Below are 17,826 nucleotides of genomic sequence, written 5' to 3' on the forward strand. Positions count from 1 at the left end.
ATGCTTGGGAGTTTTAAGGTAAAATACTGTATGTGTCTGAGAATTAATTTTCTGTTCCTCAGATTGAAGCGTTCTTTTTGAACGTTGGAGTTCACTGTGATTTTCTTATGCAGGAGATTTGTTTTCTGCAATTTTGCTAACATGCAAAACTGATAAAGCCACAGATGTTTTGATGTGAATTCTGTTCATCTCAGGCAATTAACTAAGAACTCACCACTTAAAAAACATTAAAACTTAGTTTGGAGGTGATTCAACGTGCTGTCATACCAGAAATCCCTGTCATGTGTCTGTTGGTGCAAGTACCTCAGAATTGGATTGCTTGTCAGTATTTTAGCTTTCTGGGAATAAAAAAAAATCAGTTAATGATGTGTCAGTTCTGTTCTTAGACTGCCTGGTTTGAAGACAGTCTCGGTGCACCAACAAGGCTTTCTTTCTCAGGTTGAACCTCACTAGGACTGATCTCAGAAGAATCCAGACTTTCTTATAAGAAAGATATTTGATAGCTCTGTTTCTTAACAAGGAGAAGACCAAGGATCTCTTTGGAGATGCCACCAGTATTCTGACGAGTTTCCAAGCTTGTCTTGTCTTAGTGGGGAGAGGAGAAGCAAGAGTCTCCAGAGCAGAACTCCAGTTGTGAGACCTCTCTGGAATTCCCACTGATGTTTAGTTGGTTGAGGCAGTAGTTCACAAATACTCCGAGTTGTAACTGTGGTGTAATGACTCGGTTTGTTTCTAATCGCTTTTCTCCCTGCTTCTAAGAAACTGGTATGGCTGCAGGCAAATGCAGAGTGACCATTTGAAATGAAGCTTGGCAGTGGAGTTGTCTTTCAGTCAGAGCAGCTTCCTGGCTGTGGTTTGTTCTGCAGCCCTACAGAAAGCTGTGGCAGTGCAGGGCTGTGGTGCACAGCTGGGTGGGTTTGTGGGGCGTTCTTCATTCACAGCCCAGCCCTGACCTGCTGAGGACGGACGGCGTTGTTACACTGCCTTCCCCTTCAGCATCTCCCTCTGCGAAGTTCTGTCTATAAGCAGTGTGTGACTTCCTGACATACTGACCTATGAAAGTAGATGCAGCTCTAGCAGTAGCACAAACTAGGTGCTATGATAATGTGAACACGGATTTAAAATAACTCTTTCTGATTCTTTAGATCATTACAATCCATTCACTGAACTAAACCCCTTTGTGGCAACCAAATATGAATCCACTGTTGGGCTGTATCGTTATTCTTCAGGTATAAGAAAAATGCCTTGAAGTTTTTACACTTTTTTTTTCCAAAGGGTGTAAAACATGGCATTTACTGGGAAAAAAAAAAGAAAGAAAAAAATGTGTTTATCCTAACTTAGCTGTAATGTTGAAAGTGTTTTTTTCCCTTTAGAGTTATAGATGATACAAACTCGTTTCTTGTATGTCTTACCTGTATTAATTTTGTTCTGTTGTTTCTATGTTGTTAGAGTATATGTGGATTTATAGACTGACCTGAAATTAAATATTTGAATAGCAAATAGAGTGTATCTTGGTTCTCTTTCTGTAACTCTCCCTCTTCTCCTTTCCTGGCTTTCTCTCTTTTGTGTGACATGCCTTATCAGACTCTTTTTGTGGTCCTCAAGCTTTCCCTAGTGCTTCTCATTTCCGCAGTGAGCCTTCTTCTGTAGCTGGTCTCTTTGGAGGTAGGTAACAGGATGGAGCCTCACCTCAAACACTCAAGTTTGAATGTGTCGTGTGCCTGGAATTATTAGGTCTGTTATTGGCTACAGAAGTGCCTTACCACATTGGCTCAACTTTGATTTCTGTAGCAGTGCTTATGCTAGATGTGCTGTCACAGGTAGCTCATCTTTTTCTGGTTTGTGCTTGAACAAGGCTTTAGTCTGAGAAATGAGTATCTCCCCATTTCAGGATTCCTTCTGTACGTGTTGCTGCATTAATCACCTTCACTGCTTGTGAGACAGAGGGGTTGGGATGTTCTGAGGACAGAGGTTCACAACAGAACATACAGATGGTATCCTCTGCATTATATGTGTCTAATTTGTGCAGCGAGGTGATGTCTGCACAGTAACTTGTATTGCTGCTGTTTCTGTGGTGCCTTGCCAGCAGTTGGGTGGGCTGCTGGCTGTGACAGATAACAGCCTAAACCAGGAGGAGGAGGGGCTGTTAACGCTGCTATGCGAGGCTTAGCAATAGCTTCAATTCGTGTTTTGTGGAAAAGTTGATTCTTAAACACTACGAAGTGATGTTTTGTTTAAAAACACTAAAAACAACCAGCTGGAGTCGTACCAGGAGAACGATTTGATCTGTTCACTGAGCCCAACTCACAAAGTACCAAGCAATGTTTTGTCTTCTGGTTTGTCTCACTTCCTATTGCTCGAAACACCTGAGAATATGAGAGTGGGAACGTTATCTCACTTGTACCACTGAAGCCCATGTTTTAAAGAGCAATGAGTTACATTGTCAGACTTGTTGGTATGGGCACGATTTGCAGGACATCCTATCAAATGATAGGATAGAATTCTGATATGCAGTTCAGAGTCTCTGAAATGGCCTGCTACAACCTGATGCTGTACTTGTCACAAAGATACTCATTTTGTTTTGTTGTTTATTCACTTCCCTATCTTTTCCCACATTACTGCTTCCCTCATGTCCTTGTATGCTGTTCTGAGTTCTTATTTGATTTGTGCTTAATGGAAGAAATGTATTTTCTTGGTGGATGCTTTTGACTTGAAAGTTTTGTCTTCCTTTAAGACCAATAGGAAAGGTGACCCAAATCAGCTCTGTGAAGTTTGAGTACAAGGATTGCACCATTAATCATTAAGTGTTAGGTGAAGTCTCACTTATTTTAGGAGAACATGAAGACTGAAATGAGCTGTGTCAGCATGCTGAAAGTGATCTAACTATTGGGCAGCTCACTGAGGGGTTTTATTATTGAAGTGTGCAACCCTTTCTTCTGTTTTTACATATCATTAGAATTTGTTCAAAACCAGAAGCTAATTTGCAACACTTCAAGCATTCTTTTTTTTTTTCCTTACATAGTAATAATTTCTATAATTGCATGACTTGAGATGTAGATGCATACATCTGCACAGACTTGTGTGTGGTGCTCTGTATGAAACACCAGAAGACATGAGCTTTCATATCTGAGCCACCAACTTTATTTAGTATTGCTTAAAACTGTGCTCTGCAGTGGAGTAAGTTCTCTGTGGAGAGGAAAAAAAACATCTGGAGAACACTTAACAAAGATCATATTTGCTTTATAGGTACACAGCAGGAAACAAGTGAAATAATTTGTGCTCAAAAATAACTGTTAAAATTTTAGTATTAGGAATGTGTTATTGAAAGCATGATAGTCAGGTGTGTTGGGGTAGTGTGGATTGTGCTCTAGTTGTATCTGAGAGCAGCTCAGTAGTGGACAGGTGGAGGCAAGTAATTTTGAAACAGATTCTGCATCTAACCAGCTGCATTTCCTGCAAAAGCACAATGATTTTTCCTTAAATAATTGTAAGCAGTTAAAGACAGGGATGGTACGAATAGTGCCAGAGATTTAGCATTGGGGAGGATCTTCCACAGTCTGCTGGCATTCTTTTGAGACAGAAGCTTTTTTCTTGGGAGGAGTTCAAGTTCCAGCTCTTTTCCTATGAAAAGTCTCCCATGTTGGAGTGTAATGTGATCACTTGAAGTCTTCCTAATCATTCTTTATCACTGAAATAATCTACGTGTTTGTTGTCTTTTCCATAAAGAAGGCAAATTAACGAGGAAAACTTCACACAAGTGTTCAACTGCTTTATTTTTTTTCCACGCAGGGTTCACTCCGTCGCCTGTTTCTCAACCACAGCCATCAGCTGGCCTTAATGTTGACTTTGAGTCTGTGTTTGGAAACAAATCATCTAATGTTGTCCTAGATTCTGGTGGTAAGACATCTACCAAAATAGGTGACACGTCCTCGCAATCTGTGTTTAATCATATGACAGTGTTCCAGTTGACAAAAGAAATCAGACTTTAAAGGATCAATAACAGCATTCTTAATCTAGCTGTTTCTTACTGTGTAAGGAAAGGCTACTTCATTATTTCTGTATGTATCCTGAAGAAACATTTAATTCCTTAAATCTTTTCTGCATTGAAACTTCACACTGTGAACAGCATTATTTAAGTGTTGTCAACTGTGTACTGCAGCAATAAGTGGAGTTAAAGTTGCTTCTTAATTTTATTCAGTGGTGCAAAATATTATCAACACACTCAATTGCCTGTGCATTGCTTTTTGATGCAGAGATTCACTTCAGGAAGTGATCATGTAAGGGTGAACCATCAAAAATACGGTATTAATTTGGATTGTAATCAGTCTGAGAACCCTTCTATTCTTCTGAGAATTTGGGAAGTAAATATTCCAGCCTTCTGACATTTAACTCTTCCGATATTGGATTGGCTTTGGCCAAACCAGTGAAGTGCTAAAAGCAAACACTTTTTGATACAACTGAAATCATTTAGATATGCTTAATTTTGTTTTTTCATGTTTTGTGGTGGTTGTGAATCTGTTTTATGTAAAATAGATGTCACATAGGTTAAATCAGTAGAACAAAGCCTCCTTTTTCTGTAGTCTCTCTTTTATCCAAAGGCATAGTGCTTTTATCTTGTGTTCGTTGTAGTGCTGCTACTAAGTTAAGCTGTTTCACCCTTAGTGTTGAGCTAGCTGTATGCTGAACTGAATATAACAAAGTTCATGGGAAGCCTATGATTCAAATCAGTTTGTTTATCATTTCAAGGCTTTGATGAATTAGGTGGTCTACTAAAACCAACAGTGGCCTCCCAGAACCAGAGTCTTCCAGTTGCCAAAGTACCACCTAACAAATTAGTGTCAGATGATCTGGATTCATCTTTAGCCAATCTCGTAGGCAGTAAGTATTGAACAACTTACATAAATACTTATTTAATTCTTAAGTGAATAAAATCTCAGTAGTGTCTTTTTCTACTTTGTGACAGATTTGGGCATTGGAAATGGAACTACTAAAAAGTGAGTATGCCTAATCAAAAGTGGAGCTTTTCCTCTTGGTAGTAAAATCTTATGAAAGCACAGGTTCCAGCAGGTTCCAGCTTGCCCAGAGCGTCATCTGCCCTTCAGAGCATGTTTGGGTGGTGCTTTGATTCTGATTCTCATCGCATGGGATGTAACAAATTAAGAGATGCTTGAAAGACTATAGGTTGAGGAGTAACGGCAGTGGCAAGATGCCATCCTTTGTCTGAGTTCTTTCAGGTTGTCTCTATTTTTGGGAAATGAGTTCAGATTATTTCTTTAGGTTGTAGTGATCGTATCACGCATTCTAAATACTTCATGTGATCCTAGTGCATGCAGAACTACAGTATGTGAGACCACAAACCTCAGGCTTCTGCTTGACCTTTAGAGAAGTGAATTTTGAAGCAGGGCCTGTTCTAGAAAAGCAGGCATCTGTTCTAGCAGTGAAGTTGAGAATGTGATCAGCAAATTTCATGCTCACTGGGGCGGCCTATTGCCAACTCTGCAGTCACTCTAGCAGAAGTCTAGTGTGTAGTTGTTCATCACTAAACTATTTTGACTTCAGTAAAGTAAGCTAGGCTAAGCCATACCAGGGAATCTGAGCTTGAATCAAGCTAAGGTGGCTTTCCCTGGACATAGAATCATAGAATGGCCTGGGTTGAAAAGGACACAATGCTCATCCAGTTCCAACCCCCCTGCTGTATGCAGGGTTGCCAACCACCTGACCAGGCTGCCCAGAGCCACATCCAGCCTGGCCTTGAATGCCTGCAGGGATGGGGCATCCACAGCCTCCTTGGGCAGCCTGTTCCAGTGCGTCACCACCCTCTGGGTGTTACTTTACCCTCAGACCTTTCTTCAACTCACTTGCTGAATGAGCGTTGCTAAATGAAAGTTTCAAAGAGGAAACATTGTTCACATTTTGTAAAAGCAAATTGATTATTTTTCTAACAATTCTTTTACAAATTTATTTGAAGTGATGTAAATTGGACTCAACCAAGTGAAAAGAAACTAACAGGTGGTTCCAACTGGCAACCCAAGATTGCACCTACAACTGCATGGAACGCTCCAACGCTGGTAAGCAAACAGTCATTTTAAAATAGTGAGTCAAAACTGACAAATTTGCAAGTGACAGCTGCAGGAAAGAGGCAGTAGAAAAGTGAAATAGGGATCAGTTTGAGACGTGTGCTGCTTGGATTTGTTTTTCTCAGCTGTGCAGTTCTAGTAAATTAGTTTGCTGTGAGATATGCAAGTTTATGTTAAACTTTGGTGTTCCTTGAGCAGTGTGTCATGGCAGGATAGCTGGCTTCATGTTTCAGTGCATTAACATGAAGCCACGGACTGATGTGTTGGGGATACTTGGTAGTCTAGTTAAGAACAAGTCTGACAGCTGTGTTCTTCAGGTGTGTTGACATGCCAAGTGTGTTTACTATTACAACACTTAGCGTGCTCTGGGGGTGAGAATGGGCTGAGATTAATCTTCAGGTACTTCTCATTTGTGGTGCCCACTGTAACGTGTAGTATTGGCTAGAATTTTGGGTAGCATGTCAGGTGAGGGTTCTTGACTAATATGTCCAAAATAATAGAAGATATGGATAATTCTCGTGTGGTAACGGACCACTTTTGCACGTGGATCCTGCTCACCCGTTCACCAATGACTTGGAGAACTGTACACTGCCAGAGCAGGTAACAAAAAGTCCCGGAGGATTTATTGCATTTGATTCCAACTGGGGGAGGTTGAATCCACAGTGCGATAACCAAACATTATGGGTTAGGAAAGAGAGTGTCTCTGGATCCACCACCTCACCCCGGTGGTGACCAGTGTTACCAGCTCAGTCACAGAGAGAAATGTTTGTGGGCCTTACTGCAAGGTGTGTAGGTATTGAAGAAAGTGATTTCTCACTTCCTTTAGTGATTGATGGTTTGAGTTTATCTGTGTGCTTTAATCTGTTGAATAACTCATGTCTTGTATATGCATCTTCTTGTGATAAGTCATTATATTTAACAACTTTTATTCTTAGTTGCTGAGACACTTTTCTTCCTGTGAAACTGTTCTGTGAACATAAAAACCCAGAAACAAATAATCTGGAAGAAAATTGGCCTTCCTGTGCTGGTCTATTTATTGTGGAGTTACTGCTGCTTGCTAAATAAATATGCTTTTGAAAAGAGGACTTCCTTGTCTTCGGAAAAAGGCATATACCAAATAAATGGACTGTGCAGAGCAATTGAGAACATGCTAAGGGCAGTTTCACGGATGTACGCTGTCTCAGTAAATGACTTGAATTACAAGAATGCGTTGGGGTGGACATGTAATGTATCTGTGAACTAAAATGCTATCTGTGTATATTCCATTGTGTAAGTATTTGCTTCTAATCCAGTGTTATTGCATTATGTAATTGTTCTCCCTGGGAAATACAGAATGGCATGCATTTTCCACAATACGTAAGTGAAACAACCCACAGCCTTTTTGCAATCAACTGGCATGCTGATATTAACCACTGCTGTTGCAGAATCTCATAACCTTCTTGCTATTTACACATTTCTCATTTTAAAATCTTTGGTGTGCCAAAAATTGAGCTTTTCCTAGCATACACAAACTTCATAGGTGTTCTGCAGGCTCTTGATTCGAATGATGGCATGGGAAATACCAAGATTATTTTTCCTTGCTTTAAACTGTACCATTTGCTGCCAGAGAGCTGGGGTGTGTGTCTGTGCTGCCTTCAATGCACTTGGTGAATTTTGAATGAAGATAAGATGTTTGTGTTTGAATAACTGCATGAAACCTCACGGGCTTCTGTTACACTTGGCACTTTATCCACATTTGTGGTAGATCTTGAGTGTTTTTCAGAGGGGAGAGACCAATATGCAATTAATGCTCACGTTAAGAAGGAAGAGCCGTGCTGACGGTTCAATGGGCAAGCAGTATGCAATGCTTGCTGTCTGAGCAGTGCAGAATCTTTCATTTCAAAGAGTTGATGCAAGCAGTGGTATTGGTCTTTCCCTGAGTTCTGTTTTCGTTGCAGATGTCAGGTTCATTACTGGAGCAGTCAAAAAGAATCTATGTAGCCAATATGTTTAAGTAACATTGAAAGAACAACCAAAGTACCCTGAGAAAAGAAGAATGCCCTTCAGAGCAGCCGTTCTGGCCGTGTGGATATATGCAGTCTAGACATTCCTGACAGGGAAACGCGTCCTGATGGCAACTGAAATGCCTATGGCACTGGCTACCATGTATGAAAAAGGCAGCTGATACCTTTGAACTCAGCTCAGAATCAGCACTGCTGATGTCCTGTGCTTCACGTTACAATTCACCTGTTTAAATTCATTTAATTTATCTTAATTGTGAGCGTGTCACCGCTTCCCTTTTTTTCTGTGTTAATAACCTCCTGTGCATGCTGTGAGGTGTACATTGTCTGCCTTGTTCTGAGTGCTAATCCCCATGGCAATGAAAAATCAGACTTTTCCCTAAGAGAAAAGGAGATGGTATGGATAAGGCAGCAAGTTAGCTGAATGCTAATAAACACAATTTATAGCATGGAAAAAAGTGTTTTTGTCCTTATGAGAATTGATACTCATTTCAAAAGTGGCTGATGAAGCTGTAAAACAAAGACAGTGGTTTTGTAATGAAGAAGTGTCTTCCATGTACTTTAGACTGCCTAAGAGTTATCAGCTGTTTTTTTTATGTATATGGTGCCAGGCTGTTTATACAAATGCAGCTCAGTCCTAGGTTTCCTCTGACAGCGTTCTGCCTCTAACTTCATGGAAGTTACCTTGGGGTGAGGATAGTGTAAATGTGCCTGTAAGGTGCTAGGGGGATTCCTAACCTATTCAAATTGAGTGCACTAAGCAGATGAGGGAGAGACAGCGTGAGTTACAGTCCATGTGTTGTAAGTAGATGTAAATTGTTTTGAGGGCTCTGTCTGCCTTTGCATTAGTAAATGATCCTACTATAAGTTCAGAATTATCATCTTATCTAGGCTTAATTTGAGACTGAACAAGAGAAGAGCGAAGTTGAGTTTCTATTCCAATTAATAGATGTTACAGTTGTGCTTATGCTGGAAGCATGGTAGGGAGATCCCCATAGCATGTAGATCCTGACTAACGAGAGGAGGATTCCTATAATGTCTACAAAACCAATGGTAATTTGGCCTTTCAGTCTTCAAAAATTCTCTTTTAAGACTCTCATGTACCACAACTTCTCATTTTGAAATACGCTTAATGGAATTCTAAGAAATCTGCTTAATGAATATTCCTTCTACAATCTCTCTGTATCATGTAATGTTCTTTAACCAGAAAGTCAAGAGGATGCCAGTATTCAAACAGGTTAAAACCAGATACGTGATTATAAATTCATCATGATGATCTAGAAGCTTAGAAGCCTAGGTATTTCATCTCAAACAATTTGGGTCCATTTTAACACAAAGGCTGCAATTTCTAATAAGTTCACACACGCCTTTGCTATCTTCATAATAAGCAAAGTGCTGCAGCTTTACCTGTACGCAGCCAGTCCCTGCTCTCAGCTCACCTCTGTTCTTCCCGCTAGGCACCGCCTGTGATGGCGTATCCTGCCACAACGCCGACAGGGATGATGGGCTATGGGATGGTGAGTAGCACTTCTGTAACTCCACATTCAGGTGCTGTGTATGCTTTGATCACTCACTGGGTAATAGTGATTTTCTTTTTTCTGAACTGCTTCACCAAAGACTGAATTTTACCTCCTGGTGAAGCCACACCTTGTGTTCAGTTCTGGGCCTCTCACTGCAAGAAAGACATTGAGGCCCTGTAGGGTGTGCAGAGAAGGGCGATGGAGCTGTGAGGGGTCTGGAGCACAAGTTTTATGGGGGAATGGCTGGGGGAACTGGGGCTGTTCCTCTGGAGAAGAGGAAGCTCTCAGGAGGACTTATTGCTCTGTACAGCTCCCTGAAAGGAAGCTGGGTTGAGGTGGGGTTGGCCTCTGCTCCCAGGTAGCAGTGGTAGGATGGAAGGAATGGCCTTCAGTCACGTGTAGTGGTGTTGCTTGAGAACTGCATCTCTTGCTGGCACACCAGTTGCAGAAGTTCTTTGATACAGAGCTGGCCTTGGTGCTTGTTGCTCTGAACGATGGTTCAAAGTTTTGTTCTTGGCTCAAACCTGAAAATATTTCTGAAATGTGTTTTAACTGCCTCTGTTCTTCATGAGTACAGTTGTATAGCACAGCTTTGAGTGAATGAAATGGAAGGGAATTTTCCTGAAACACCTTGATCTGTATAATAAAAATTGGTTTAATGGTATTATCAAATTAGATTCATAACTTGTATTTAATAAATGAGCAACAAAAATGGCACGTCTTGTTCTGTGCACACTCATTTGTGCTTAAAGTACCTGGGTGCTGATTGGAATCTGATCGATGTAACTGAGCACTGTGATACTGGCAGCGGCTTCCTGGTGACTTTGATTCAGCACTTAGGGAAGGTAGCATCTTCAGAAAGCAATCTTGTGTAAAGCAGCATTGATTGTGGTGTTGAAAGGCTGATAGGAAATGTAAACTAGAATTAGTAGTAGCTGTGGTTCTGTTGCTATGGGTTGCTGTTACTTGTTGGACGTGCAGCATGAGCAGATGGATGAGGTGGGTCATCAGGGCGATGTTTGGCTTTATAACATCCTGTCTCTTTCATACTTTCCTGGGATCCCTAGCAGTAAGTGTTGACCTGTTTTACAACCTGCTTTTTAGTTTTTCTTAAAAGTGTAGCTCTTAATGTGGCCATTTCTAAGCAGAGATCTAGGAGCCCTTTTCTGTCAGTGAGGGGATCCTGGACTGGCAGTTTTGTTGGTACAGCTGCTGACCTCAGCATTCCCTGGCTACTTTTTTCCTGTGTCTTCATTGCACCAGCAATTATTCTGAATCTTTGTTAGGGTATTTTTCAAAGAGTCAGTTTTTCCTGAACGGGTTTGCCCTGTGGATGCCTTCCTAGTTAGAGTGATGGGTGGAGTACTAATATTTGTCAAGGAAAAGTGACTTGGATGGGATGAGTTCAATAGCACCAGTACTGGCTATTCATGCAAAGCTGAGAGGAATGCCAGAAGCAACAGCAGTGGAGATGAGAGTCCAAGCAAAATAAAACTTGACTTTAAGACCATTGATGTATGTCAAATTGTTAATTGAGCTCAGCCAGCACTGTAGAACACTTCAGGCTTGGATTAACATTAATTTTATGCGTAGTTTTCAGGGTTTTTTTTTTCTTAAACTCCACCAGTTCAGCAGTGGAAGCTCAGAAGAGGTCCTTGGTACTTCTGGAGGCACAGACAAGCTCTGTTGTCAGACCTCAGCGTTAGTGGCAAGATGACCAGCACTAAAGCTTGTTTTTAAATGTGTTCCAGTGTTTTTCATCTTTGCTATAAGGGATGGAATGAGCTCAGTTCTTACTGTGACTGTTCCTTAAGCGTGCACTGATGTTCCTTTCTAGTAAGCTCTACTTGCAGAACACCATAGAAATGTTTTGACTGTATATATCAAATAGGGCCAAGGCCTTTCATGCGTCGCTGTTTTCCTTTCTGTCCTTAAGAACTTGATATGTTTTAATGCTAGATGTGATTTAATGTTGTGTGGATTGTTTTCTAGCCATCACAGATGGGAGGTATACCAGTAATGACACAGCCAACGTTAATATACAGCCAGCCTGTTATGAGACCACCAAATCCTTTTGGCCCTGTACCGGGAGCACAGGTGTGTATGCTCAAAAATTGTTACTGGGGAGAAACTACAGCTGGATCCGTTGCTCTGAAGGTGTTTCAGTAACTCCTTGTATTGGGAAATGCATTGCACAAGCACGCTGGTTCATGTGAGGATCGCTTCCTGGCTTCTGAAATCCAGGTTGATGGCATAAAGTTTGTTATACAAAAGCAAAGGTGGAATAGCAGAACCATAGATAATGTCTGAAACTGTTGTTCCCCTGGGGGTGTGAGTGGGGATTTCCTTCATTTACAGCGTTGTCAGGATATCCAGTAGATGTACAAAAAATGGTGAGGGAAACAAACTTTGAACACTTCCATGCTCTTTTCAGAAAATAGTTGATATCATTGGGAATGTGAGGTAGTTATAGTGTAGCTAAAGGTGCATCCAAGTTTAGCTGGCAGATTGGGACTCCAGCATTAATGCTGCATGTTTGTTCTTGCCAGTCAAACATTTCTCAAAGTTCATGCTGTCCTTCATGATGCTATTTAAAAAAAAAAGCAGTGATGTGACAGTATTTTGATCTGACTACGAAGAGCTCTCCTTGTAGGTGGCTCTTTAAAAGCATGTATTTATTACTTCCTTACTTTAGGTGCAGTGGATGTACTTGTGAATCGGTGTAAGTGTACAGGTGTGTGTGTGTTCTGGGGGCTGTCGAGTGTGGAGGAAAAGGAATTCAGCAGTAGGTTGGAAAAGAGCCTCCAGCCTTCTTCCAGTTGTTCTTCCAGCTGTTGTCTGATCCTTAACAGGAGTTCCATGCTCATTTTAGGTCTTTGTGGATATACATAGGTAGATATACGTTTCAAAGGTTTTATCTGAAAGAGACATTGTTTATTTGCACCTTCCCTGTAACTTCAGGCAAGTGAATGTAGGTAACTCTTACATGGGGTGTCATACTGTCGTGTGGAAGGGATGAGCTTGGCACTTGATAGAGAGCAAGTCAAATAAATACAGATAATCTTCCTCAATTCTGAAAGCATCAATGAGGAAATACTCCTTTTAAAAAAATGTGCCTGCTTAATTTAGTTATAAACAAGTAGATGTGAATTGCTATGTTGAGCCTTCCTGCTTCATTTGACATTGCAGGGTTGGTCTAGGTTGAATTTCAGCTGGCTGTCATAACAGGAAGAAGAGAAATTAATCACAAGTGAGGTGTGTAGAGCTGTATTTATTGTGCTGTTGTCTGAGAACACTTGGTTCCTGCAAGGATTAATTTGACTGGAAACGTGCCCTTTGAATCAGCACTTACTGTGTGCTTAGGAAGGATTTTCCCTGAGATTTGCAGGCGTTGAATGCAACTTCAGGCGTGAAACTCTTTACCTTTGGTGGAAGCAGTGAGAGTTGATGGCTGCTGGAGGTGAGACTTGGGGCCTGATCCAGCAGTGTGTGTTGTGCTTCAAGTGCCACAAACTCTAAGTGGGAAAGATGGCTGCATTCAGTTCTAGACCTGTTGGCGCTAGAAAAAAATGGGTGACCTGTGCTGTTAGCATTGAACTCCTCTCCTTAAAATCTGCCATGGCATGTCCTGGTTTTCCAGCATATTTATAAGCAGTAGAGATGGATGCAATGTAGTTAGACGTGGGTTTGTATGCATTACACTGCTTTTGGGTTTCCATTTTCATACTTAGAGGAGTCTCATTACAAGTATTTGTCTGAAGTTGGCTGGGGCATCCAGGGAGTACCACGGTCGAGCTTTTTTCCCCTAGTATTTAGTGTGAACAGGCTTCCTGAAATTCTGTCTCTCTTTCTGGTTACTTGCTGATGTTGCTAATGGCAGAGCATCAAATCTACCAATCTTCCACACTGCTTTCAAACTGGGATGTTACGTTGGACTTGAATTGGAAGGTCTCCAATTAGTACCAATTCAACAGGATTTTTTTAATACATGATGTCCTCTTCATGGTCAAATAACATGACGAATGTGTCATGAAGTCAAGTTGCAGTGGGCAGGCCTTCAAGTTATGGCTCTGTTTGGCTTAGTAGTCTGATTCAAATCCTGGAGAGTGGTGGGGTGTGAGCTACAGCTTTCCAAGGGGAAGAACTGGGTTTGAGAGGAGAGCTGCTGACATCCTGAAACTGCTTCTCAAGCACTTCCATTCTGTCTCATGGCTCTTCCATAATGTGTTTATGGGGACTGGACCAGAATGCCTCACTTTTAGCAGGGCTTCAGGAGGGACGTGAAGATTTCAATCCCAACAGCATTAATCCTGAAAGAACTCCTCCACCCTGTACGCTTTCCAAGACATTGTGAAAAATACCAACTTGCAATATTTACACTCTGGTCAGAAGTGCAGTCCATTCCATAAGTGTGTTCCCTGTCACACGTAGGTGGGCAGATGTTCATTTCCAAAGGAAATATGCCTTCCATGGGGTGGTTTTGCAGCGGTTATCGTGTGCAGGTACACACAGGTTGTTCGCAGCTCAGCTACGAGTCACCTGTTAAAATGGTGGGGTCAGAGGTTGAGAAGGCTGATTCTCTGTAACTGCAAAAACATGCAAGTTCTGCAGGTGGAGGGCAAACGTAACTTAAAGCACAATTTATAACTGGGAAAGCATAACAAAAAGGACAAAAGACTTAAAGTAATGAGAAAGCAGCAGATATTCTTACAGGTTGGGGGTTATTAGCCTCTTCCAGCAGCAGCTGCTGAAAAGCCAATACCTGTGCTTGTAAATTATGTACCTACATGGCTGAATTTGGAGGTGGTGCTTTAAATACATGGCTCTGTGACTTCATTTTGTAGTGGTTTCAGGTTCCAGTTCTCACATAAAGGATGGCAATTGACAAACTCTCACTGTTATCTCTGCCACCATAACATACCCTCTGTTCTCCTTCCAGCCCTTGTATTAAGAACAATCCATTCGCTGCTGTCCTCCTCCTTAGGAACATTGCATTTTGAGGGGAGAGGTGCTGAGAGCTCTTCCTCCTGCAGGAAGACTCCTGGAGAGCTGCCGTGCTCCAGCCAGGCCCTCAGCCTTCTCTGCCTGCCAGTTCACAGCTCTACCAGTAAAGCAGAGAGAGCTAACGTATCCCACAGCGTCAGGCTCAATGTTTTGAGTCTTTTGAAGAGAACTGCTGTGAAAGTGCCAGTCTGTTGGCTTGTTTGGTAACTGGCACTTGAAGTTCCCTTTCCGGAGGGGCGCATCCAGCTTTTTCCTGCATTACACCAACCACAGAAGAGGCTTTCTGTTTTCCATATGACCAAACTCCTTGTTTTAATAGTTGATTTCTGCCAAGTTTGCCTCAACCTCCCCTTGTCCTTTCATTACACGTTCAGCTTTCATATTCTGTCATTGAGACCTTTTTTCTTTTTCTTACCCTGTCTCTGTCGTCTTTCCTACTAGCTGTCTGCAGCATCCAGCCCTTCCAGTCAGAGTCCTCACAGAGCCTCAGGAAAGGACCCCTTTGCAGAGCTCTCTCTCCAGGATTTCTTGTAGAACAACTTAGGTATTGTCCGTTATTCTGGGGAGGTGCTGGTTTTGTGATGTACAACGAAGATGAAAGTTCTAATCAGTTTTATTTTCTTAAAAACACTTAGAGATATATTAATAAAAACCAGTCATGTTGAAAATTGGAAGCACTGTGGAAGTGACTTGGGAACTTGGTGCACTTGACAGCTTAAAGATCTGATCAAGTCAAGCAGTGTTTTGCTTCAGTTTGGAAATAGTTTGCTAGCTCCTCTCTGCAGTGCAAGAGCCAGGGCGCACAGGGCTTTGTGTTGCAGCTAGGGAGAACGAACTGGTTCCACCTGGTGTTTTCCATTTCATCAGGAGCGTGTTTGTTATTCACTGCTAGCAGCAAACACCCCCTGCTCCCAGCAGCCTGCTCGTGCACTTCACCAGGTGCCCAGCAGTGCAGAATGAGGTGCTTGGCTTGTGTGTGTGTGGGGCTTCAATTCTGGTGCAGCTACTCAATGGAATTTTTCTTCTGCTCCTATTTGTATTGGGGTGGGTGGGAATAAAACAGTGAGTGAGAACGTGGATCATTCTAGAAGACACAAAGAGAAGGCCTTTGTCGTACAGTGTTCTGCTTTTCTGTGGGTGCTTCCTCTGGATCCAGCTGGAACGTGGCCTTGGGCTCCCCATGCAGCCACGCTGATCTGTGTCACCCTGCTGCTGCTGGCAGTATTGCATGGAGTTGTTTGGTTGGACAAAATGGCTTAATGGAAGCAGATGTTAACGGGCTGCTGTTGGTGGAAAAAAAGAAAACATCCCGATGGCTTTTTTGTTTTGTTTTGTGAACTTCTTATTTCTGTTCGAAACTTCAGACCTGTGGGGATCTTGGGCGTTTGAAGAATGGAAATGTTTGAAGAAAGCACGATTTATAGTGAAATCCTACTTCTGGTTGTGCTGGATGTTAACATGAGGGTTTTTAATCTTTCCAGATTCAGTTTATGTAACTTTTAGCTGGAAGAGAAAAGAACGTTTCCAAATAGATGTGCTCACCAGTAAGCCCCCACTTCCAGGAAAAACAAACAACTTCAGTCTGTCAAGCTCTCCTCTTCCACTGAACGACGCAGTGAAATGAAGACCAATGAAGGAACCTGGGACAACTCCATAGGAAAGCATCAGCATCCAAGGCAAAGCCGAGGCTTGCCACGAGTCGAGGCTGAGATCCTGGTTTTGTCCTGGTGACCAACAGGTCGATCCTTGCGGCTTCTGATAATACCTATAATCATAACGTACAAAGAGAAGCCTGTATTCTGGAAATTGAATTGGTGTTTGGAAGTGCAGCGCGGGGCGGAGACGAGTCCTTTACCGTAACGCGAAACAAGACTCTGTGGGGAGGGAGGGTCCAGTCCTAACTCTAATTCTGCAGTTACCTTTTCTTCAGTCCTCACAAACGTAGGCACAGCAGTAATGGAAATTAACTTTTTTAAGAAATTATATATTCAGTTTGCAGTAGACATTCCTTATGTATTATTGTTTGTATTTATTTATGATTATCAATTTAACATTAATATTGTATCAAAAAACTCCTTATGAAAATGAGTATGGATGTATACAGTATGTCTGATTTTTATCCACAAAGAATGAATCTGATTCAGAATGCTTTTCAGCTGACATACAGAGCACTAAATATTTTAAAGGTCTGAATCTAATGAGTTCTCAGCATATATGGGAATTAGGGAGGAGCTGTAAAATGCATTAATCCTTATAGTCAATTCTGTGCCTAGGATTTTGCAAGGGAACAGTTAACTGACTAGAAGAAGCACTACATTTTTAATTCAGCATTAGTGCGTTGGGAAGGAACTTTCTTGCTTTGTGCTTGGCATGTCATTATTTTTACATTTGACATTATAAGGCCTTTCCAAAATGAATGTGAGGAATTGCTTTCACTTTAAGACTTTCCTTCTCTGTAAAAATTGAGGTGTCGCGTGTCGGGGTGGGGGGAAGCCTTTTCGTTTGGAGAGTGCCATGTTTCTGCCACACACCTTTTCACAGCAAAAAGGGGAAGCAGCCTCCTGACAGACATGGAGTTACAATTTAGTTAATGAAGAATTTAAGTAGCGCTGTTGATCGGTGCTTTGTGTAAATACATCATAACTTGTGGGTAGAGAGGGGCCTTCAGAAGGATAGTCAGTGATATGAAAGCAATTCTGTACATGAGTTAAGCATACTTGCTGCATTGTCTCTGCAGATTCTATTTTTGTTTAAAATATTAAAATGTACGTTAGCAAAAATGGGTGGATTTTCAAATAAAATGCAGCTTCCACAGAATTTTGTTACGGTATGAACGTCTGAGGTGCTTTTCTTTTGCTGCTTGAAAATGTGCACTGATAATTGCATTGTTTACTTAATAAAATACCAAATGTATTTGATATGTGCATACTGTATTGCAGGAGGAGAATGACAGTGGTTCTCATCTGTTCTGTTGGGTCTGTTGACTGAGGTAGATCTGCTTTCATAGTGCTTGGGTCTCTGATCCCTCTGGAGATCCCGTGTGGGGCTGTGGACCCGCGGTTGGAAATGATGCTGGTTTTGCTCTGCTGTGGGGATGATGTCCTGCTAACCTTTCCTGGTGACTCATAGTGGCTGTTAGTGAGCACAGATGCTGCCCAGGTTGCACCTTCCTGATGGAGGCTTTGCTACTAAACGTTGCTTACAGTTCACTCTTCAGGAACAACT

General features: G+C 41.7%; 1 protein-coding gene across 6 annotated transcripts in view; it reads left to right on the forward strand.

The window, feature by feature from the left end:
* PICALM (phosphatidylinositol binding clathrin assembly protein) overlaps window positions 1-17,431 on the forward strand; it is a 63,854-nt gene extending 46,423 nt beyond the window's left edge. The window contains exons 14-24 of one of the 6 annotated variants that reach the window (XM_052669844.1): window positions 1,146-1,229; window positions 1,585-1,665; window positions 3,790-3,897; window positions 4,747-4,878; window positions 4,964-4,994; window positions 5,969-6,068; window positions 7,410-7,433; window positions 9,535-9,594; window positions 11,590-11,694; window positions 15,043-15,145; window positions 16,083-17,431. In XM_052669844.1, coding sequence (XP_052525804.1) covers window positions 1,146-1,229; window positions 1,585-1,665; window positions 3,790-3,897; window positions 4,747-4,878; window positions 4,964-4,994; window positions 5,969-6,068; window positions 7,410-7,433; window positions 9,535-9,594; window positions 11,590-11,694; window positions 15,043-15,135 — 818 coding nt within the window. In that variant the 3' untranslated portion in view covers window positions 15,136-15,145; window positions 16,083-17,431. The remainder of the gene's footprint in view (window positions 1-1,145; window positions 1,230-1,584; window positions 1,666-3,789; window positions 3,898-4,746; window positions 4,879-4,963; window positions 4,995-5,968; window positions 6,069-7,409; window positions 7,434-9,534; window positions 9,595-11,589; window positions 11,695-15,042; window positions 15,146-16,082) is intronic. The other 5 variants (XM_052669812.1, XM_052669815.1, XM_052669818.1 and 2 more) reach the window with 5 other exon arrangements.
* Window positions 17,432-17,826: the final 395 nt, after the last annotated feature.

This window comes from Tympanuchus pallidicinctus, unplaced genomic scaffold (assembly GCF_026119805.1).
Source record: "Tympanuchus pallidicinctus isolate F22 unplaced genomic scaffold, pur_lepc_1.0 scaffold11, whole genome shotgun sequence".
Lineage (NCBI taxonomy): Eukaryota > Metazoa > Chordata > Aves > Galliformes > Phasianidae > Tympanuchus > Tympanuchus pallidicinctus.